This window comes from Sciurus vulgaris (genome assembly GCF_902686455.1).
Source record: "Sciurus vulgaris genome assembly, chromosome: 15".
In the NCBI taxonomy this organism is placed as follows: Eukaryota; Metazoa; Chordata; class Mammalia; order Rodentia; family Sciuridae; genus Sciurus; species Sciurus vulgaris.
This window is the reverse complement of record NC_136476.1, coordinates 17,248,558-17,272,529: the sequence shown is the minus strand read 5'-3', so window position 1 is coordinate 17,272,529 and position 23,972 is coordinate 17,248,558. Positions and strand designations below refer to the sequence as shown.

Genomic DNA, 23,972 nt, shown 5'->3' with positions numbered 1-23,972 from the left:
TTCAGATGAAAAGCTCTAAGGAGTAGGACACGAAAATTGGCCCAGGCCTTAAGAAGATTGGGTAGTTAGTTTGGAGTGAGTGGAAGTGGCTAGATAATATTAAGTTGTCATGGTAGAAAGTAAGTTCTGGACATTCTGCTTTCACAGTACTATCTAAACTTGTAAAAATACTCAGAGAGGCAGAAAGAAGGACTAAATTTAGACCCTCATTTAATGCATTCAAGAGCATGATTCATTTTTCCCCCCCGCTTAGGTACAGCCTGGAGAATCTGAATAGACATCAGGCAGCACGTGGATACCCTGTAAATAAATTGAAGTCTCATTCATTTGGAGGCAAGAGAAAGCCAGAAATGCCCCATTTTCTCTTCCAACAAAGGTGCACTTCCAGGCACCCCACACACCAAACTGTAGAACCAGATTTCTGAGTTGGTGAGAATCCACCTAATTTTAACTTTGCTCTGGCCTTGGCAGGGATGCTACTGGAAATTTATTCTGTTGCCTCTCTAAGTGACTTTTACTGACTTTTACCCATCAAGCTCCAGTGGGATCCTGACCAACTCTCAGAGGCCATGCAACATGGGTCACCCTAATGAGATGGCCAAAAGAATGTCATCATTTGGTTTCAGTGCATTTAATAACCTGAAGCTCAACACTCAGAGTGACCTCACAGTAATAGGCCTTAGCTGGGTCTTAGAGAGTCAGTATTATGTATACTTATGTATAACATAAGTATCTGAAGACAATTTGGGGCTATTTGAAAAAACAAAACAAAACAAAATAAAAACCAAATACCAAACAACCAACCAAACAGTAGCAAGTTCAATTCCCATGAGTTGTTGTGACTATTATTATTATTATTGTGGTTCTGGGGCACTTTACCACTGAGCTACATCCTCAGTCCTTTTTATTTTAACACATGGTCTCACTAAGTTTCCCAGGATGGTTTTGAACTTGCAATCCTCCTCCCTCAGCCTTGTGAATTGCTGGGATTATAGGGGTGCACTACTATGCCTGGCAATCCCCATGAGTTAAATCAGAGTGTTAGGTATAGTTTCCAGGCTAAAGCAGACATCACTGTCCCCTTTCCTAGATTCATTATCTTCTGCTTCTGATCATGTTCTTCCACTCCTCTCTGCTTCCAACATCAAAGAAAATGTTTTGACTTCCACAGACAATTTAGATTAAGGCTAGACTATCATTTGGGTGAGTCCAACATGGTTTAGAGGTGAAACACACTTATTTAGTGATTTTATGTGATTCCATTTCTTTCTTTTGATTTTAGTTTCTAAGCACATTTGGAAAGTAACCTTACAAATCTAATATTTGGTTGTATTGGTAGTTCTGTGTTTAGGGTAAATGACAAGAAAAAAGATTAAATGCATATAAAAAAATCCTCAGGTAATATTGCCTCCCAGAAGAGAGGACATTTAAGCTGTCCTCCATTCTGAGGTGTAAAATTGGTGTTAATAACCCAGCCCAACGCTCCCATTGCACATCCACATATATTCATCCCAATAAAGAAAGATTATTTCCCAAACGTGAAATGGGTTCAGCAGTTTTGAAGTTAAAAAACAACAAGATTTAGATATGGAGCACGTGCATCACGTTAGGAATGAGTTGCCTGAGCTGTGTTTGAATGAGCAGCGCTTGGAGAGGCCCACACAGGGCACATCCACAGGATGGGATTGGTGGACCCTGCGCAGGGCTGTGGGTCCAGGTGGACATGAGATCCAATCAGCCTGAGTACATGCTTCACACACCAACCTGGACACGGCACAGAGAAGAGGCAGACACCATAGGGCAGCAGAAATGATCTGTACCTTTCTCAAACAGCTTGGTACCTGGGCCTCTTGGGCAGTTCTGAATAACCAGGTGGGGCAGTCATCCAATCCTCATTGAGTCCACCTGGTGCCATAATACGAATAGCAAATCACTGAGAGGACAGGGATTTTCAGTGACTTTGGCCAAACAGTGACAGATTTGGGGGCAGCCTTCTGTATCCATTTGAGAAAGGACGAATACTCTTTAGCACTCTAGACAGAAAACTGGCTGATTTAGCTTAGAACAGTGGCTACCGCTGTAGCCAATTTTAGAACATCACAGAAGGAGGTAAGTGGCTGGGGGAAGGGTGTCACCAAGGTTGCATCCATCCAAGGCTGGGTCAGTTACAGATGGGGATTTGGGGTAGAAATTTATTCTCACACACATAGAGCACCACAGGTCTAATTCACAGTGTGGGGGATCTATTTTCATACTTCATTCACACAAAACACCTCTCTTCCATCTCCAGGGACTGGGATTTTCAAGTTCTAAACTACAATCAGCCCTTCTTTTAAAATAGCAATAAAAAATCCTCTTATTCAGCCAGATGGTGGTGTTTGTTGCACTAGGCTGGGTTCATAGTACAACATCAATAAATGGCCACTTGTAGAGGGACAGACAGAATCCCATTCGTAAAATATAACTACACCTTCCTCCTTCTCCCATCCTTCATTGTTGAACAAACCCATAGGAGCTTCATCTCATTTGGGGGAAGAAAGAAAAACTAGAACAGATAAAATAGCATAACTAAGTGGAAAAGCAATTTCTAGGGGGAAAAAAGCATACTTAATCTCCAAGGACAATGATCACAGGTGGGCTTTTCAAGAGTTTTCCTTGAGGGGCCATTGAAAAGGATGGTCCCCACTGCCTGGGAAGCTGCCCTGGCAAAAGCCTGGACATTGTCCATCAATTATAACTGGGGGATGGAGTTAAGATTCTTCCTCAGTGAGTTGGCTAAGACTCATACACAAAAAAATACTTGTTCCAATTACATGTTCCAAAAAATCCTCATCTGCCTCAGATAATGCATTTTGAGAAGGAAAGGATATTTGTTCAAAATCCATCATGGAGGGGAAAATGACGTGCTGGTGTGGTCTGTTGCCAGTGTACACATGCTCTTCCCAGGACTGGAGGAACTCACTTTTGAGTGCTTTGTTTATGGTGTTGCTGGTTTGGCCCTACCTGGGATGGACAAGGGGAGAGGGATGCTGACTAATCTTGGTTCCTGCTCCTAATAAGCTATACTACCTGATTATGTAAGCCTAATCCACGTCCACAGTCTGGGCTCAGATGGTTGGCCTGTCAGCAAAAAATGTCTACAAAATGTTAATTCAACAGTGTTGGAGGGATGTTATTTCCAGAGCTAAACTCCTCAGGGAAAATGAGAGATAGCTGCTCCTGGGATTCAATTCCACTGAACTAAAGGTGTTTCTCTTTCCTGATGGTTTCTTCCCTAGTAATTTCCCAGTGCCTGGTGTGCCCTGACATTTGATTCAAATAAAATCCTGGAACAGACTCTTAGGTTACAACTATCTTCAAACTCCACACAAAAGGAGTGTTTACTAGGGAGAATCAGCATCTACTTGGGCTTGAAATGTTGGGGCCTGCTGGCCCTCAGTCCCCAAACTGAATCACTTCATGATACTGATACTATTTTTTCTTCTGGCACTTACAGCAAGCAAGTCAGTTTATGACCTAAGGCATTTTCCATACTTCCAGGCAATGAATGCTAACTTCCTATGAGTCTCAATAGCACATAATTTAAGACAGTGGGAAGGGGAATTGAAGAATATTTTCCAGTGCAAGGAAAACACCATACAGATGTTTGCTCTTACCCTTGAATTCTGATGATGAAATTGAGAATTGTTTATTTGGTCTAAAGTCAAACTCAAGGACTTTATATTTTTAAAGACTGGGGGTTAAGGGTTGGGGTAGGAGTGGGTAGTTGTGACATAATATATTCATGACACCAAAATGTCCAACACGTGACCCTAGAATTTTGAATCACAAGAAAAAAATTAGATCTTTTTAAATGATTCATTTTTGGATCCAATTTGGTATACCAGATGTCAATTTGTGTCACAGAAAGACATACCTGAAAATATACCCAAGGACTACTTTTGCTAAAATTGTATATTCACCTTCTGTAATTTTTTTTTCCACCAAGATAACAAGCTAGGAATCGGTCCTCTATCTTGAGCCATTTATTGAGAACAAACAGATGAACTTGGAAGAGACACGACCCAATTGAAGTTAAATACCTGACTTTGGTGTATGAGAATCATAAACTTGCTTACGGTCTATCTGGTCTGCAAACACTTCCCCATAAATCATCCAGTAGGGCATGTAGAAGATGTTCTTGGCCAGTTTCCATGATGGCTCCTCATTGGGAAAGAGGATGGCTTGCCTGGCGACCCCAAAGCTCATCAGCACCACCAGCATAATGATGACAAAGTACATCATGTCTATCATCTGGAAGGGTGAAGAAGCAGAGGAAGAGACAAAAGAAAACCTGTGTGATTGAATGTTCCTGTGAATGCTCATGTTGAGGAAAATCTGTCAAGGACAGTCACGTTCCAGACTGCTGGTAAGAGATGTTTTGATAGGGAATTATGTCCATATAAGAGGACAGCTGGCCTGTTGAGGCCAAAATCTACAGAATCTTGTCAGTAACTCAAAAAACATTTTTTTAAAAAAAGTACACACCTAATGGAGCACCTTTGCCTTTCATTGCTTTCTCTGGGACATAATTGAGTCTAGGTAAGGGAGTCATAGTTGTATCACAAAGAAGAAGGGTTTCTGTTAATTCTGTATGAACTTTTTCTCTGCTCTCTGGGGTTGGTGCAGGGTGGGGATGTCCTCTTTGGGTCTCTTAGCAAAATTGGAATTGAGGTAATCGAAGTCTTTCAAGAACTAATGCAATGTAGCAAATTCCCTTTCTCAGTTTTGAAAGGCTGACAAAGAGTTTGAAAGCTCACGAAAATAATTTCTTGTAAATAAAGCCAAGACAAACCAAATATCTATCATATTCTTGTGACCACATTCCATTGTGTGATATTTTAGCACAAACAAGTCTCTCAGAGAACAAGTTTTCCTATACTCCTCCTGCAGGTGCCTTACTAGTTATGGATGGTGTTTTCCTGGCATTAGAACCATATGGTCTAATGACCTAGACAGGTACCTACTGCTGAAATGATGCATTTTCTCTTTGATATGTTTAAAAAATCCTCCTACTGAATTTTAGTACAATGTTATCTCTCATTCTTCTTCCTTCCTTGTTTATTTCCGTGATATATGTTATTTGGGATCTGCTTCTTTCAAATGCCAAATTGCTTTCCTTTTATTACCCAAAACAGATGAGAATGCAATAACTATTGATTTGGCCAGGCGAGAACCCATTACCTCCTTCTTTTAGAAAAGTTTCCACGCATTTGTTTCCCAGGTGAGGTCAATCAAGATGCTTCACCTGCTGGCAATGTGATGGGAGATGGGAAGTAGGCCTGTGACATAAGATAGGCCAACCAATCCTTTTTTATTTTTTCTTTGGTGCTGAGGGTTGAACCTAGGGCCTAATGCATGCTAGGCAGGTGCTCTACCACTGAGTTATACCCTTTGCCTCTAAATGAGTTTGAAACTTTTGTTGTGAAAGAGTATATTCCTTGATACCTGTTGCTGGAATTCAAACATTCTTGTATGCCTTAGGACATTGGGGTCTCAGTATATTTTAGATCAATTAATCAACTTTCAAGGCAACTTCAAAAGCCAAAAGCCATCTCCCACTTTGAAACAAAATCAAAATCTCTCCAAATTTTGACATTCATTTTTAAATTTTTCATTGTCCTCATAGATATGTGCTAGTTAGTTATTCCTTCCATGGTTTAATGGACTCAGAGCTCTCTGTGTGAGCAAGCTGGCTGTGTTGAAACCATTTTAGAGGAAACCTGGGTCTGTTTTTCATCTACTCTATTTTGTAAAATTCTTTCATCACTTATTTATAAGAAGTTCTATCAATGAAAAAGCACACATGAGTCTTTTGTGTTATATTTATTTACATTAATTAAAAGGTGGGTGGGAGAGGATGGTGTGTACTCAGGAGATTTAGGAACTTGTTTGACCCAAGAAAACTCAGCCAGTAAATACAGAAACTGTACTAATTTAATTTCTCACTATTGTTTTCACTCAGATTGATTCTGATATCTCTCCAGAGGGTCAAAACAACCAGAGAAGACACATTCTTCTCAAATGCTTCATTTCCTATAGTTCAAAGTCTTCACATCCATACAAATATCAGAATCTGAGTACTATTAATGAGAGCAGGGATGACTTCTTGTGTTTGTAAAGCTAAATCATTCAATCATGTCAATGTTAAGATTTTGTACCTTTTTTTTTTTTTGATGGTGGTGCTGGGGATTGAACTCAGGGCCTCGTGCACCCTAGGCAAGCACTCTACCAACTGAGTTATATCCTCAGCTCGATTTTGTACTATTCTTTTTTTTTTTTTTTAATTTGCAAGAATATTTATTGGGCAATTTTGTACTATTCTTAAAAATATCTTTCAGCGTGCTCAACACAGGAAGGTATGTACTCCCATGATTCCACACATTTTCTCAGGTGACAGACAACCTGGGTTTTCACCTTGGCTTTATTAGTAAAAAATGCTAAGTGGATAAAAATACAACAAAAAGTTAAAGATGATTCCAGGAAAAGAAAATAAAAATTTTCTGGCCATTTTCCTGATCATTAAAAAAAAAAAAAAAATGAAGAAGAAAGAAGACAAAAAAGTATTGCTAAGTGGCCTGGTGCAAGTTGCTTAATCTTGTTTTTTAATTTTTAAAACGAGGACAGTAATAACACTAAAAATGTATATTATTGTTGCAAGAATTAAATATGATAACATGTGAACACAATGTGGTGAGTTCTCAGTTAGTATTAATGGATTATTATTAGGGATGGAAGGAAGTCAGGCAGTGGGGTCAAGAGCTGGAATCCTGTCATTGTCCCTTGCTGAATCTCAGTTTATTGTATTGCTAAAAATGAGAATACTAAGACTTATTTCTTGGGGTGTAATGATGAAGACATGTCTCACTTATCTGGCACATAGTAAAGGGTAGCTGCAAATGCTGTTTTTGTCTTGCATTATATAAGTGAGCTGAGACCTATTTTAGAGAATTGCCTTGATAAGTGGATTATGAAGGCAAGGAAGGGGTCAGGATTTCAAGCAATCCTGGACCTATAGATCATATGGAATTATACTGGAGATTGGGGTTTTCTGTGTTGTTAGCACTTGGTGCACTGGATTCTTCTACAATGCAAAGACAAACAGAACCAATTTCAAAATGGATACATGGTCATCCTGTGTCCAAGAATCTCATCAGATGTCTGTCTCTAATCCTCAGGGCACAGTGAGTACCTGGCTGTTTATTATTGAAAAGGGACTCTCTAATGTTGAGGGGCTTTCTGTGTAAACACCTTTGGGAATATTTTGTTCCACTTCCAGCCTGGCAGTCCATCTGGCTCCCTCATAAATTCTATAGCATATTTTATCTCCTTCTGGATCAATGACTCAATTATTGAACTAATTATCTTAAAATTTCCATGAAAGAGAAGCAAAGTCCCCAAATATTCTCATTTTCTACTTATTCTTGACTGATAAATGAAGTCATTCATAAGTTAGCAGTACATTCATAAGTTAGAGAAAATGCAGTACATTTCTCTTGCTCATTCCTTAGTAAGATTTCATTCTAGTCAAAACTGGGGATAATTATGCCATTATTAAAATGACAGATGAGGATTTTAACATAATCTTACTGCATTAGTATACCTTTAGTTATTTCAAGTCTTTAAACACCATCTAGACTTTTAGAAGTAATATATTTGGTCAGTTTGGGTTTTTGAAGATTTTAATTGTTAAGATAAGGTGACCATCAGAAAACCAACCAATCAGAATGAATAATCCCCTAGTGCAGTACTTCTCAGCATTGGGTAATTCTGTCCCTCAGGAGATGCTTGCCAATGTTTGGAAACACTTCTGTTGTTAGAACTCTGTGTGCTGGCATCTAATGAGCAGAGGCCACAGTTAGCGCTGGACCTGTGATATACAGGATGGTGCCCTAAAAGAAAGAATTACCTAGCCCAGAATATCAAGAGCATCAAGGTGGAGAAAACTTGGCCTCATTTTATAGCTGTTACAGTCCTTCACTCTCACTGGGCCCACGTAAGGATTCATTTGAGAATTCTGTAAAAGTTTGTCCTCTATGTCATGGAAATTGACCCACTCACCCATGTATAAATTGGGGGGGCGGATCCACAGGTCTGCTCTCCTAAGCCCCACCCGTAGAATCTGCCTTCAGACAGATATTCTCACCACAATCTCAAATTCATGGTTAAAGTACAAAAAAGGCAATAAAACAGGTGGAATAATTGAATAATATATAATTTTTTTTCTAGTCAAAAAATACTCAATTGAATTGGGGTTCAATTTTGAGTGAGTAACTCCAGTTTGAGAATTCAAAATTTTTCTCCCTAGAATGGTTTGTAGATATTTGCCCTAAATATGACTGATATTACAAATACCAAGCTTATGTACCAAAGTTAGATTTATAGCAGAATAATGATGCTCACTGATATTTCCTTTTTTCATTGTACTTTAAAAACACAATATAAACATTGTGATAGCAGATACAATTTATCAACCATCAAACTATGAGAGACACGATGGCCGCTTAACATGTACTTTTAACCGTCACAACAACCCTACAAGACGTGCATTCATTATTCATTACTATTTGAGAAATGAGTAAACTGAATCTCAAAGAGGTTAAGTACATTGCTTAAAGTCTCCTACTCAATTCATTTTGAATTCAAATTCTTGCAAGAGTTTGTAAGTGATTTTTGTTGGAAGAGCTTTGGTTATGTAAGACTCATTTTAGTAGAGTCACACACACAGATGTTTGATAAATATTGAGTTAGCAATGATGTATATAGTGAAACTTGAGTGGTAATGAAGAAGGATATCTATTGAAAAAGTACATCTATTAGCTGGGTGTGGTGGAACTTGCTTGTAATCCTATCAATTTTGGAAGCTGAGGCAGGAGGATGGCAATTTAAAAGCCAGCCTGGGCCATATAGTGAGACTTTATCTCAAAATAAAAAGTAAAAATTCTGGGAATGGGGCTTGGGTTGTAGCTCAGTGGTAGAGTGCTTGCCTAGCATGTGTGAGGCACTGGGATCAATTCTCAGCACTGCTTATAAGTAAATAAATTAAATAAAGATTCATCAAAAAAATAAAAGTTCAGGGACTGGGGATATAGCTCAGTTGGTAGAGTGCTTGCCTCACATGCACAAGGCCCTGGGTTCAATCCCAGCACCAAAAATAAATAAGTAAGTAAGTAAGTAAGTAAGTAAATAAATAAATAAATAAGAGTTCTGGGGATGTAGCTCAGTGGTAAAGTATCACCTCCTGGGTTCAAATCCAGTACCCACCCTCCCTCCCAAGAAAGAGAACTCTATTGACCACTTGATGGTTTCAATAGCTCATGCAATAAAAGTGAAGATTATTAGTAAAGAGGTTTCTCATTAAGAGGTGTCCACATAGGTAGGATGGATGTACTTAGCTTTCCCATGTATAGCCTATAAAAGGGAAACAGGATACACAGAAGTGGAGGAGCTTATAAAGTGCCTGGTGTCTCTGGGCTTCAGGTTCTGACTCTCCCTCTAGGGAGTGGGGAAGTAGCCAATTCACTCAGGCACTCCCAGATTTCCACCTCAGCATTGTGTGGCTCAGTCTTTGTGGAAAAAGTCTGGAAGCTGGTGTGTGGTTAGAAGTATGGGACCCAGTCCTTGGCTGTTTGTGAGGGAGCATATTAGTTTGTTCCATTTGGGATTCTTTCTTTAAAGATTTGTAATGATAAGTAGGTGAATCATTTTGGAGTCTTTTTTGTTTTTTGTTTTTAAACAGACATCATTTCCTAGCAGTGTAAGAAAACGCACAATACGTGATCTTCAATTTGAACTCAGATGAACTCAACTCAAACATGCTATTTTTTTACTCTGATGAACTCAACTCAAACACGCAATTTTTTCTTCCTTTTATGTAGAGAAAGGCATCTTTCTATAACTTTTTTAAAAAGCATTAAAAAATCTTAGAAAATCTGTGAAAAATTTGTGACTCAGCTACAACATAACTTTCATATGAATGCTTTTCTGACCTATATTCTTTTTGTACTTTATGCACATCTATTACAATATCCTCACACTGTGTATTAATTACTTCTCTTTCTCTCAATTTTAATTTCATAGAAAGAACCTCTTTGAACATTCAACTCCTAGGCTAGTATCTGGCACGACATAGATCATCTTGGTGTATTTCACAGTTTGTAAATGGCTGATAATTAAATCCCTCAGTTTTTGTATATAGATATAGTCAAACTTCCAAACACTTAACGGGAATTAAAAAACAATAAAACCCCAAAAACAAAGCAAAACAAAACAAAACAAAAAAACCACCCTGCCAGGCTTGGTGGTGCATGACTGTAATCCCAGTGACTCAGGAGGTTGAGACAAGAGAATCATAAGTTTGAGGCCAGTCTAGGCAACTTAATAAGACCCTGTCTCAAAATAAAAAATAAAAAGAGTTGGGAATATAGCTTCGTGGTAGAGCACTGGGTTCAACCCCCAGTACTGGGGAAAAAATTAAAGTAAAACACCCCTGGGGCCATGTCCTGCAGACCTTGATAGCAGGTCCAAAAGAATTATAGTCCTCTTCCTATTATTATAACTCTTACTCTGAGAACTTAAAACATGGAATTAGAGAGCCCTGCTTACCATTTTTCCAATCATCATTACATATGGGCCCAGATACTTGTTCACTCCAAAGATGTCTAGTAATCGGATATACCAATAAATGATGTTCACACAATAGATAACTCTTCCATCACTCCTGAAGGGCTGGTCTTGAAGACGAAGGATCATTCCAACAGAGAACAGAAGGATGGCTATGAGGTCCGTGACATTCCAGTATTCCTGCAGCCATACCTTCACTTTCTGCAGCAACTTGCCTGGCTCTGACATCAGAATCTACAAGGCAAAAGAAAGAGTGGAGTTAAGTGTGGTTTCTAAATTTCCAGCTCAGTTGGAACATGCTTGGTCTGTTAGCTAACATCAGCAGCTTGTTCTTTCTACCTGTGTCTACTTGAATGCTTGCATGCTATCAACGTACAACTGAGCTAAGCTTAAGCGATCCAGCTGCAAATAGTCCAGAAGCAGATATAAGCTGTAAGTTTAATCCTTTGGGGGTTTTGCTATAACATTATTTCTAGTACACCATAAATTATCCCTGCAAAATCTTCCTCCATCTTAGTAAACAGCTCCGCCATATTGAATCACTCAGGCTACTCTCTTAGGAGCACTCCTTCACTCTTCCTTTGCATCAACCAGTCCTGTCACTTCTCAGTACGACCTGACCATCCACTTCTCATTACTTCCATTTCCCATTACATCTAAGTCCCCTTACATCTCACACATGATCGTGGCAAGCTTCTAACTGGCATCCCTGTGGTCGTTATTGCCTACCGGACTGGAATCCATTCTCTGATCTTTAAAAACCTAAGCCATGATCTGAATGGTGATTACATGATTGCCTATTTGTGCAGGCAAAAAACTCATCAAGCTGCACCTTTGGTAGATGTAACAGGTTAATTATACCTTATTGTTTTTTTTTTAAAGGGGAGACTTGAGAAACAAATGAACAACAGAAACTAAAGCAAATTATGATAGTTGCATACTTAAAATTTTTGATGGCTTCCATTACATTACAGAAAATCCCAAACTCCTTACTGTGGCCTCATTTCATGTCCTGCCACATGCCCCCTCCTCTCTACCCTGCAGCTATACTGGCTTGCTCTTAAGCATAGAAGTTCCATCCCATATTCAGGACATTTGAACTTATTCCTTCTGTTGGGCACTTTCTTCACCCAAAATATTACATGTTTGGCTCCTCTTCATCCTCAAGGTCTCTCTTTAATGTCCCCTTCTTAGGAAGACTTTTTTATTGACCATTCTAACTGCAGTAGACTCTATGTCTCCAAGTCACTCTCTAATATATTGCCCTATTGAATTTTTCGAAGTCTTTCTCACTATGAAAATTATCTTCTCTGTGCCTGTATATATATGCTGAACATGTGTCTGCCCATCTATTCATCCATCCATCCATCTGCTCTTCACTAGATTGTAAGCTCTGAGAGTAGAGCCTTTGTATTCTAGGCCTGTTATATAACGGACACTCAACAAATATTTGTCAATAGACAGTTGCATCGGTACCTGGTAGCAATTCTCCCGTCTTTTACATATTTTATGTGCTGGGTAGAACTCTCAATTTACTTTAAGCTGAGAGAGACTGCCACACATGGGCTCTAGGAAATGCACACTGGGTCACTTTCATGATTCTCTTATGTTTACTACTGAGGTTTCCATCTCTTCACTATGACCTACTCTTTTTCCCACTCAGGACCTCTCAAAGGAGAGGAGAGAAAAGACTGGGGACAGTCAATATCCACAGTTATTTGCTTGAATCCTCATATCCACTATAATGGTTAACCCTGGTCTGAAATACTAAAAAAGGGATGTTTAATAAATCAAGGCTGGGGTTTGGAAGGCTGAACAAGATACCAAGAGTCACCTGGTAGCCTGGATCCTCCTTCTCTGTAGTGTTCCTTCTCCCATTCCTAGCCCAGGGATTCTTGAATTTTAGTGTGCCTCAAAATCACCTACAAGGCTGCTTGAAACACAGGTGGCTGGCTCCACCTCCAAGTTCTTGCTGCAGGAGGCTTGGGGTGGGACAGAGGATCTACCTTTCTAATATGTCCTACTGGTGACCATAGTCTGAGAGCCACTGTTGTACCCATCAGGATTGCTGCCATTGTCCTGGTTATTTCTCAACCTCAGCCCCATCTCAACTAGGCGAACATCTGTGTGTGTGTGTGTGTGTGTGTGTGTGTGTGTGTGTGAAGAAGAGGAGGAGAGAGGATAGGAAATGCCCTAGATTTTCTAACCTTTTGCTCAAACTGCTAAAAATGGAGTTATATAGTATAATTTTTAAGTAGGGAAAACATTTTTTTTTTTTTTCCTGGTGTCCTACAACATTAAAAAAAGAGGTAAAAACAAAACAGCTTGGGCTGAAGCAGGAGTGAAAAGTCAAGGTTCAAGAGTCTCCCCATCAGGGACCTTCCTTGGCATTCTTGGACCCTCCAGAGTAACGAGTCTTGAGATGGTCTGACACGTTTCAGACCTAGCCCTCCTCTCTAGTTATGGGATTAAAAAAAAAATCGCTTACTACCCCAAGCCTTGGTTCCCAGACCTGTGGAGTGGGGACGTCATCATAGCTGTGCCATTGACCTCACAGAGTTGTGGGGAGGAGGACCGGAATGAGATAATGTCTACAAAGCCGTGCCATAAACAGTGCCACTCTATTAAGGGATTACCATGGCTTGCCTGGTGACTACAGGCAGAAGTATGTGGTGTTGGGAATGGGCGGGCAGCATGTGAAACCACAGAGCTGTCCTTGTTTATCCCTTGGGAGGCACGGAAGTGCAAACTTTTCCACGTTTCCAGGATCTTGCGTCTGAGCTCCCCAGGCGGGTGTCTGGGGGGTCCTCTTCCCCTTGGTTAGTGGAACATCTCTTTATTGAGTTCAGGACAGGGACAAGGGGTGAGGGGCAACCTCACCGGGCTGCAGAGGGAAAGGTCAGACAGTAAGATGGTCACTGCCTGGCTCCCCACAGCTTCCTCAGGAGCCACGACTCTTCCGCTGACCCCCTCCCGACCTCAGCTCGGAAACCCTGCCCTCCTGCCATGACACGCTGCCTGGGGAGAAATGGAGAGCCAGGCCCAGAAGGTCCTGGCAGGCCGCCTGCTTGGCAGTCTCTACCCGAACAGTCCATGGAGTACAGACTGCTCCCTGTCTTCTTCCAGCCTAGTCCCTGGAGAGACTCCAAACTCCAGGCTCCAGTCTCTCCCGCTTCTGCCTGTGGTGGGGAAGGAATATGTGTTAAGTTGCAAGAGTGCCAGCTGGCACTGCACAGCCACTGGGTCCCCCGAAGTGGCAGCTCAGTTCTCAGAGCCACACAAAGATCTGAGCAAACTTATTGCTGCTCTTCAGTTTAAATGGGAAATCCACAACATTTGTCAAGAAACAGAAGACTGTGAACTGAAGGACCTCAGTATGGACAACTGGCCGGAACAAGACAGGGCACTCCATGACTTTTGTTTGTTTTTAACTTAATCCAGTCCTATATAAAATGCAACTAATACACCTTGCCCTAGGTTCTCGGGATGGGGAAATTTTAGTTACAATTAGATTGTCTCCCAGTTTAAAAACCCAAAAGAAAGCTTCTGAATACAGAGAAAAAACTTTTTATGACCCCAATACAAATTCATCTAATAGACACTGCATGCTTTCTCTGGAGGAGAACATTCTTGTGCTGAAATTCAAGAAGGCAAGTCCTTTTGAACCTGTTTTGGTGAGGAAAGCCAGGGCGGGTCTGTGGATTGTAGGAATCCTTTTTTCAGGGGTGTCCATCCATCCACTGAAGTACAGAAACCAGGATTGTTTTTGAGCTCACGGAGGTGTGATGGATGCGACAGGAGCCTTTCTCTAGAAAAGTACCCCTGTGTATCACCTCACAAGCCTGCATCACCTCACAAGCCTGCCTTCCCTGTGGCTCCTTCTGGTGAAACAGGAGTTTGCTGAGCAGGGCTGCAGAGCCCTCTTGTGGACTTTTGCTTGACCACATGTATTTTGGAAGCATTTGGAATCTAGAGCTTTATTTATTTATTTTTTTAATGAAATACATTATTTTTTAGAGCAACAAAATTGAGAGCACGGTAGAGAGATTTCCCATGGACGCCCTCTCCCTACACACACATAGCTTCCTCTACTATCGACACCCCCCACCAGAGGAGAGCTTGTGCTGTAACAGATGAACTGAGAGTGACACATGACGTCACCGGGAGTCTGTTCCTTCCACTAGGGCTCTCCCTAGGTGTTGTACATTCTATGGATTTGGACCAATGTATAATGACATGCCTCTACCATGACAGTATCATCACACAGACTATTTTTACTGCCCTAAACAGCCTGGGTGCTTCACCTTTTCATTCCCCTCCTTGCAAACCCTGGCAACCACTGATGTTTTTACTGTCTCCATGGTTTTGCCTTTTCCAGAATGTCATGTAGTTGGAAACATGTAGCCTTTTTTCCCCACTTAGTAATATGCATCTAAGTTTCCTCCATGCTCTCTCATGGCTTCATTTATCATTTTTGGGTAGCATCCATTGTCTGATAGGTTGTCTTTCGAGTTCAAAAACATCATATAAGTGTGGCATTTCAACAACTCCCTTTAGGTCATAAGGATGTGGGGATAAAAAAGGGACCAAAACTATGTGCAGTTGGCTTTGGTGATCCCTAGGGGTGGTAGAAAGGCTGGTGTCCAGCAGGTCCATGACAAATGTTGACAAGGAGTCAACTGGAGACTAAATTAAATAAATGAACGAGAGCAGAGCCCCTCCTAGAGCTGCTGAAGCACATTTGGAGAAATGACAGTGGTATGGGTGGACTGTGTCCAAAGAGCCTGGAAGAAAGTGATTGAAATGGGAATTAAAAAGAGCCAAATATGAAAAGTCATGTTCAGAGGTATAAGTAAAGAGAGGTGTAAATGATGTGGAAGACAACTAGAGGATTCCTTGGGACAAAAGCTTCACGAGCAGAAAAGAGACTACATCCAAAGCAGTCATGGAGTGACAACCCTGTAAACATCAGCCAGTGAAGCCTCCCTAGATGTGTCACAGGTGGCAAGAAACAGCCCTTAGCAGCACTAGAAGATAGATTCTGGCTTAATTTGGATCCCCAGCATCCCCTTCTCCCCTCCATCCACAAATATAACTAACCACCATCCTGCTCTTATGTTTTCTTTTATGAAAGCAGTTACCTCTCTCATCTTTTCTATTCCCAGGGTGAAAATATAGGAAATGACGATCCATTCCTGGGTTGAAGGCCAGCGCTCCATCTTCACTAACACGATATAGTTGAAGAGCATCAGGTAACCGATATACGCCAGCTGCAAGGAAATACAATACAGTGCTCTGGCCACTGAGGCCCAGGAGCCCTGGACTCGGGCAAGGGCACCAGACAGCAGGACAGAACAAGGTCAGAAAACAGGACAGAGGATTCATGAAAATGAACTTAAAAACTTTAAACGAGCAAAAGAATTTTTAAAAAGACTACAGTATTTGAAATAACTTTAATATGAGTCTTCTTCCTGACCCTTCCATGTGTCTCTGGGGACTCAGTACTGGTATGTGTATGTCACTATGCACCATTTTTGTTTTGCAATGACCTGGTTTCTCATGTCTTCCTAGAAAAAAAAAAAAAAGGGAACCTTGTCTATGAGGATTGCTCTTGCTCAGGCTCAGAACTTAGGTTCCTGAACTATGCTGCATAGTGGAGTTTTGCCTACACTAGGCAATTAAATAATGTCCATGAGAAGGAAAGGAAGACACACATCATACCTGCAAATTGGTCAAACCAACATGAAACTAGTCCAGACTTTATCTCAAGACCCCACTTCAATTCTCTTGAGTTAACATTTTCCTTTTTTCTCATACTTTAAAGTATTCAGCTTGTCAGTGACCTGGGAAGGTTTTTCCTGTTTTCCATTGTACTATCACCCTGCTCTATCCCAGTTGAAATATTTCAGCTTGTTTGTTTGTTTGTTTTTGAAACAGGGCCTTGCTATGTTGCTTAGGAGGGTCTTGAACTCCTGGGTTTGAGTGATCCTCCTGCTTCAGGTTCCAGAGTGTTGAACTGCAGGCATGTGCCACTGTGCCCAGCTGGAATGTTTGTTTTTGGTGTCTACTTCTTTGAAACGAGGTGAGAGAAGACAATGCACAGAAAGGCGTGGGTCTGTGTGGCCTGCTGTGGACTAGAGAGAGATTTCATCCTGGGCTCTCACACCTTGAGGGTGAATTCTGATGTAACTGACTGGATTGATGAATATCAGGAAAAACTCCTCAGGGTTCAAGATGGTACCTGTCCCTGGAGGATTCAGCAGTGTCAAGGTGCATGGAGTGATAGAAAGCTGCTGGGGGCCTTGCAAGAGAAAACTCACCCTAAGGGAAATGGCAAGGAAGCAAAACCTTAATAGGCAAGGCCTCAAGTCAAACAAGGCACTTACTGGCCTCAGGGGCTGTGAGTAGGAACTCAGAGCTCCTTAGTTCACAGGCCTCACACTCTTCCAAGACCACCATAGAGCAAAGAATAGGACACAGTGTGGGCAAGAGGATTGGGGCCTCCAGAGTTCTGGAGAGAGTGTGTAACTTTGGGACATGGAGGGAGCTTGGAAGGTGGAGGAAGCTGCAGCCTGGTTGGGAGGTATACTGGGGAACTGGGGAGATGCTGCCTTATCTACCCAAAGGGTCTCTTCCTCTTTCTCTCTCTCTCTCTCTTTCTCTGTCTCTTTCTGGTAAGTGAATAAATAGATTCTTAATATGAATCAAGGGTATTTCTGATATCCTATTAGATTGACCAAACATTTGCAAACATACCTCTCTGTGTGTCTAGGTGTGTGTGAATGTGTGTGTGGTGCTGGGGATTGAACCCTGGGCCTTGAGCATGCTAGGCAAGCGCTCTACATACTCGGCGGCCCTCCAATCCCCACTTGCATATCTTAAAGGAGAAAATATGTCAGAGTTACACAATATCATGAATGAAAGCAATGTGATTACCACGGATAGTTATGCAGATGCCAAGTGTCCTCTGAGCTTACTTTCCACCCAAGTGATTTACTTTTCACCCCTGACACTGTGACTGTCATCTTTATCCATGACTAGGTCTCTATGCCTTACCACCTTCAGGATCATTAGCAAATTATGAAAATTTTTCAGAAAGTTTCTTAAAATCATGTAGGCTGCTGTTGAAAAATTAGTTCAAGGGACGAGGTACAGTTTAGTGGTTGCCTAGCATGTGAGAAGCACTGGGCTCAATACCCAGTCCTGAAAAAAAATTAGTTCACGATCTGACTTAGTTCACAATCTGACTTAGTTCACATGATTTTGATTTACCATCATAATGCACTGGCATTCATTCCACAGTTTCTGTGAGTATGTATTTTACACAATGCAAAGAAAGAAATTCAGTGGTTAAAATTCTGTAAGACACTCTTGACACCTTCTGACTTGAAATCCTTCTCTCTTCCTGGTTGCTTCCTTCTCTTTGTTGAATCAAATTTTATTGCTTCTCAGTGAAATGAATTTTGTTAACTTCCCTGGCTTCATCATTTTACCCAATTTGCTGTAAAACATTCCAAGGGGTTATCTTCTTTTGTCACTTGTAGGTCCAGTTACACAATGCACCCACTCCTACCTGCAGCTTAGTACTTAAGTGACTTTGTGTGTATCCTCTGAAAACATGGCTAGTGTCTCTGGTGCAAGGTAGGTGGACAGCAAAGTCACCAAGACTTAGATTTAAATCCCAGCTCATGTTCTTCATCTTGTCTAAATCACCCAACCTGCCTGCCCTCCAGGACACAGCCTGTCACTGCGGGAGAGACTTTGGGTGCATGTCGTGTCCACTGACCTGTGGTCACCGCACACCTTGGATTTGAATCCTCTTTAGCTGGATCTTTCAAACAGGCTATCAACCAAGACATGGTCTGGGAGCCAGATGGGTCCCTGGCTCCCTTTGTTTTGTAACAGAAGAGGACCTAAGCTGCTCCTTGGGAATTGTGTGTGACAAGCAAATGGGGTTGTGGGGAAGTAAGATATGTCCTTCCTTTCAGCACCTTGGGAGAGTAGGAAGGGAAGCTTTTAGAAATCAAAGTGAGAAATACTCTTATAGAGAACCCAGCCCAAAGCCAATGGGACCTTTAATCTGAAGCTGAATTTTATTGTGAAGCATCCCTGGGGACTTAAAAAACTGGCACACCTCTCTCCATTCACTTTCTTGAGACCTGGCCTTTGTCAACACATGGACATAGATTCCTGTCAATTGTATAAACACAACTGGACACAACTGGGGAATCCAGTTTGATAGGTTTGCTGAGGCTAACCCAGTCAGCCATGTACAAGGGAGATGGGTGCTCAGGTCCCACCCTTCAAAAGAGTTATCTTCCCTGGGTGCTGCAAAGGAAGTAGGGAAAGCAGTGTGTCTCGAGCTTCCCTAAGCATTAATGCACCTGCAGCATTCACTAAACACAGGTAGCCTCTCAGGGTCTTGCTTGGAGAGCTGATTTGGTAGGTCTATGATGGGGTGAGGTGTTGGCATTTCTAACAAAATCCCTTCTCATCATGGATATTTTAGAAATGTGTTTAGTTTAAAACACTAACTCTTCATTGTCTGGGTCAGCGGTTCTCAGCCCCTGCTGACCATGACAATCACTTGGGAGCTCTGTAATATCCCAGTGACCAGGCTGTACCCAACACCAATGGTGCCAAAGCTCCGAAGACCAGTGTTTTAAAATCTCTCCAGGTGGTCCCAAGTGAGGCCACGCTAGGATAGTTGTAATTCAAAAGTATTCTTGGCTAACAATTGCCTGACGTGAGTGAGTAGGGACTAGGGGGATCACAAAACTAAAATTACTATAAAATAGGATGCAGATCAAGAAAGAGAAAAAGATCCCTTGGAAGGATAAGAGAGGTACATTCATACAAGCGATAGAACGTTCCTGACACAATTATTTCTACTGATTTCTTTTGTGCTCTAGATCAGGAGTCTGCAAACATTTTCGACAAAGAGTCAGACAGGTAACTCTTATGGCTTCGCTGGTCAAAAGGCTTTTATCATCAGTAATCAATTTTATTGTTAGAGCATAAGAGCAGCTAGGCTCTACAGGTAAATAGGTGACTTTGGGTTTCAATAAATCTTTGTGGACACTGACATTTGAATTTCATATAACTTTCAAGTTTCATAATGTATTCTTATTTCAACCCTTTAAAAATGTAAAAAACAAACCAAAACAAAACAGGGACATGAGTGTAGCTCAGGGGTGGAATAGCTGCTGAGTATGCACAAGGTTCTGGGTTCCATCCTCAGCACCATAAAATAATTAAAAAAGATGTAGAACAACTGTTAGCTTGCAGGCTACAATAAGGGGCAGTGGGCTGGACTTGGCCCAAGAGCTGTAGCTTGCCAAACCCTGTCCTATGTTGTGAAAATTGATGAAGCATAATGTAAGAGCAAGGACGGACATGTGTATGAGATGATGGTGCAAATTATATCTTGATGAAATTGTATGGATTAGGGAGGCTATTTAGAAAGCAATGGAAACATTGCCTCATACATAGTAAGTGCTCAACAAAAGATACTGTCATTATTGTTGATGGATAGATGACTACAATGTTGATCGTCTATCACTTTGGAATGTGGCTAGTTTAGGAATAACAGTAGTCACATTGGCGTGGTTCTTTCAGGTCCAGGCACTGTTCTAAGCACTTCCCCTACTGCAACACATTTCATCTTCATTAAACCCTACAAAGTAAGTATATTATTATCTCCGTCTTAAGGAAACTGTGGACAGAATGGGAAAGTAACTTGTTTGATGTTACACAATACAAAGAGGCACAGATGGGATTCCCACCCAGGCTGTCTCACTCCAAGGTCCGTGCTTGTCACCACTATGCTGTTTTCTGCAAGGTAAAAATAATGTAGATCTGTATAAAATGTAGAAATAGAAGTGAGTTTGGCATGTTTCCGTTGAGGGGTGGTGGAACATTTTTTTTTTTCTTTTAGTAGGCTATATTATCCCATACATTCTCTTTTTTTTTTTTGAAACATTAATACATTTGAAGTTTTACTTTACTAAATATAAATGTAATATTTATATTTTCATAACACTGATCCTCTTTTGAGACTATACTTTAAAGTAGTGGCTTTTAAACTAGTGGCTTTTTTATCTTATAAGGGGATGTTAAGCAACATCTGGGAACATTTTAGTTGTCATACCTGGAGGAAGAATACTACAGGCATCCAGAAGGTGGAGGCCAGGGATGATGGTAAACATACTACATGTCAGGGACAGCACCCCATGACAAAGTATTACCCTGCCCAAAATGCTGATATTGCTGAGGTTGAGAGTCTCAGCTACAAAGCCAGTGCCAGGTGTTAGCACACAGGACCACACAAAAAACAGCTCATCTAGACATTTGAGTCATCTCAGCTTCAGATTTAGATTATCCTGTTGCTGACTCAAACGACTGCTCTGTAGCTGGTTATCAAAAAGGCTTAAAATACAGATACACTTGCCTTTGTCTTTGCACAGTTCCAATGTGTCGGGGGAGAATCAGAGATGACCTGGGCCAAAGCTCATCTTAAAATATCATTGAGAAGTAAAAGTGGAAAACCAGCAGCTCAGTCCTTCCTACCACATCAGGAGGCCTTTTCAGGAACCCACGGTTCAGTAGGCAGATGATGTTGGTAGGATGTGCATACTGAATAATGAATAATAATAATAGGACTGTTGGTTGCTTTGGCAGTTTTTGCTTCTTTGGCTTGTTTGTTGTTTATTGTGTCTGAGCAAGAAAATCTGTTTGCTGGCACTTCCAGAATGGGAGTAGCTATGTGTGTGCGCGACCTGTGTCTAGTCATGACATGTCCACACTGTGCTTAACTCTTATTCACTAAATGTACCTCTACCCCTAATCCTACCCCCCAACCAAATCCCAGGATTGGCATCTAAAATAGGCAACTCTGCTCTTATCCTCATCCATCCAGAAGAGGAAAGAGTTTTGAAAGTGAACATCTACTTCCTAATAGATTGAACTCATACTCCACCTCACCTCTATTTCTATTAGTTCTCCCTTTTATTATTTCCATAAGCTTTGTAAAGAGAAGATATTTAGCCTGTGGGAGCTGCCCAACAAACTTCACAATTCTTGCACAACTATTGGAAAAGCAAGGTCATAGAGCTTTCTTTCCTGCATGGGTGGTAGGACTCACAGAGAAAACCACACGGGTGTGTGAGACGTGAATGTTGGTTCCTGTGGTCATCCGTTAGGAAGGATGTAGACTACTTACAGTGTAGAACCAGAACTTCACAATGGGTGCATTGTAGAATTCATAGATTTTTCTGCCCAGGGGGATTAACCGGTGCCTGCTCTGAACTTCCTCTTCATCCTTCTTCCTGGATGACTCCCCATTGTTTCGCCCCAACATTGCCTAGAGAGGGAGAGAATGGAAACTGTCATGGTAGGGCTCTGCAGAGCACAACTTTAACATGCTTATTTTACTCTTTAGAACTCACTGAACATAAGAACCTGAGGCCCCCTAGGTACATGCTTGCATTCTTGTTTAATCTGTGTATTTTCTTTGTTTGGGATGGAAAGTCTTGGGGATAGCTCTTGATCGTTCTCTTCTACCCTGAACCCTCTGGAAGAGGCAGGCAAGAGAAGAAAACGTAGTATTCTGAAAGGGAGGAAGAGTGTGGCTGGGAAGGCCAGGTTGGAGAAATCTGTCCCCTCATCCTACACTCATATATTGAGAGACAGGGTACCTCTAGGTTCAAATCCTCTCTCCACTCATACTAATGACTCTTAAGTCAAAGGTAAATTGGACCAGAGATCATGAGTGTTCAAGAGGCAAGTTATCTGAAGTACCTGGAGTTAGGTTAGGGCCACCTCCTCAACCTGTAGGCATGTGCCTTGGTTCCCTGATTCAGTCCTGGTAAAATCTGAGCTACTGCTGGCATTAGTTTTATCACAAGTCCTGGGCATGCTGCCTTTCTTTGCGGTCAGTGAGAATAGGAGAATCCTAGTCAGGCTTGGTTGCAGAGGTCTTCATCTCCAAGCTGTTGGAGATCTTCCCAAAGAATCCATTATTCCCTTATCGTTCATAACAACAGCAGCAGTATCAACAATATTGTATTTTTAACATCTCTGAAACTCCGTTTCTCATTGTTTGATTTTTTGTTGTTGTTGTTGTCGTTTTTCACAGTGCTGGGATTTGAACCCAGGGCCTCAAGCATGCCAGGCAAGTACTCTATCACTGAGATACATCCCCAGCCCTGAGACTTAGTTTCTTTAACTGTAAAATGGGGGTAATAAGAGCTCTTAATACAGGGTTGATCTACCAATGAGTTAGCATCTGGCACATAATAGATGCTCGGTAACTATTAACTAGTTAAATAAACTGAGACCTTGGCTACTCTTCACTGAAATGATCTAGTTGGGATCATGTACACAAAAAGTATGTTATTAGAATATATAATAGCATAATTGTTTTTACTTTAATTCTTCAATATTGTTCTAAGATAAGGTTAGTTCCACACTATTGGGAAATGAGATTTTTATTAAATACAAGAATGGGATAAGATGTTATAACTGCTGAGGACTAAAAAGGATTTGAGACAAGAGTACTGGGCATAAGAATTTCAAGTTGAGAGAGCTCATTATAGCTCTTTCAAGACTAGAAATAAGACTAGAAATAAGCCATAAGTTGAGACTAGAAATAACCACTACATAAATCTCTTTTCAAATAATCTGACCTAAAATATGAAATATTAGTTTCAACTACTTCAACCATTGCCTCAAAAAAAAAAAAAAATCACTTCTCTCAAGTATGTGATAATCACAACTGATTTCTCCCTAATCAATAGAATTTCTGAAAAGGTAACTTCCATCCCTTTGTGGACACTCTGGCTAGAAAAGGACCTTGAGTTAATTAATAGAGCAGATTTTCCTCCAAGGCTGGTCTACGTGTTTATTGTTAGTGAGCTGTCAATCTTCATGACGGATAGCACACTAGACCCCCACAGAATTCTATAAGTATTGATCACTGACCTCAAGAAACTCCAGAGGTACATGATATTTGTCCTTATATAATTCATAATTTATGTAACATAATTATCCTGCTCCTGTTCTGCTTATGTCTATGCTTGACAATGCAATGCCTCTCGGAGACATAATGAGATAGAGGTAAAGGTAGACTGGAGATCTTTAGGCACCTTGGAGAGGGGCAGCTTGAGGGTAATCTCTGGGGACACTGGATTTCCCAACATAGCTATCTCTAAGACTGTGGACATGTTGGCACTTTATTAGGCAAAGTGTAAGGTGAAGACACCCACATGGCCAGACCCATAAAACACAAAGAAAAACAAATAACTTGTTTT

General features: G+C 41.0%; 1 protein-coding gene across 18 annotated transcripts in view; it reads right to left on the bottom strand.

Annotated features, from left to right (window-relative positions):
* Positions 1-23,972, bottom strand: part of TRPM3 (transient receptor potential cation channel subfamily M member 3) — a gene marked incomplete at its 3' end in the record, with an annotated part of 506,455 nt that overhangs the window by 48,824 nt on the left and 433,659 nt on the right. For 11 of the 18 annotated variants that reach the window (XM_079111999.1, XM_079112011.1, XM_079112015.1 and 8 more), the window contains 4 exons: positions 21,884-22,024; positions 15,804-15,932; positions 10,645-10,896; positions 4,083-4,293 (listed from right to left, as the gene is read on the bottom strand). In XM_079111999.1, the coding sequence (XP_078968125.1) occupies positions 4,083-4,293; positions 10,645-10,896; positions 15,804-15,932; positions 21,884-22,024 (733 nt within the window). The remainder of the gene's footprint in view (positions 1-4,082; positions 4,294-10,644; positions 10,897-15,803; positions 15,933-21,883; positions 22,025-23,972) is intronic. The other 7 variants (XM_079112010.1, XM_079112013.1, XM_079112009.1 and 4 more) reach the window with 1 other exon arrangement.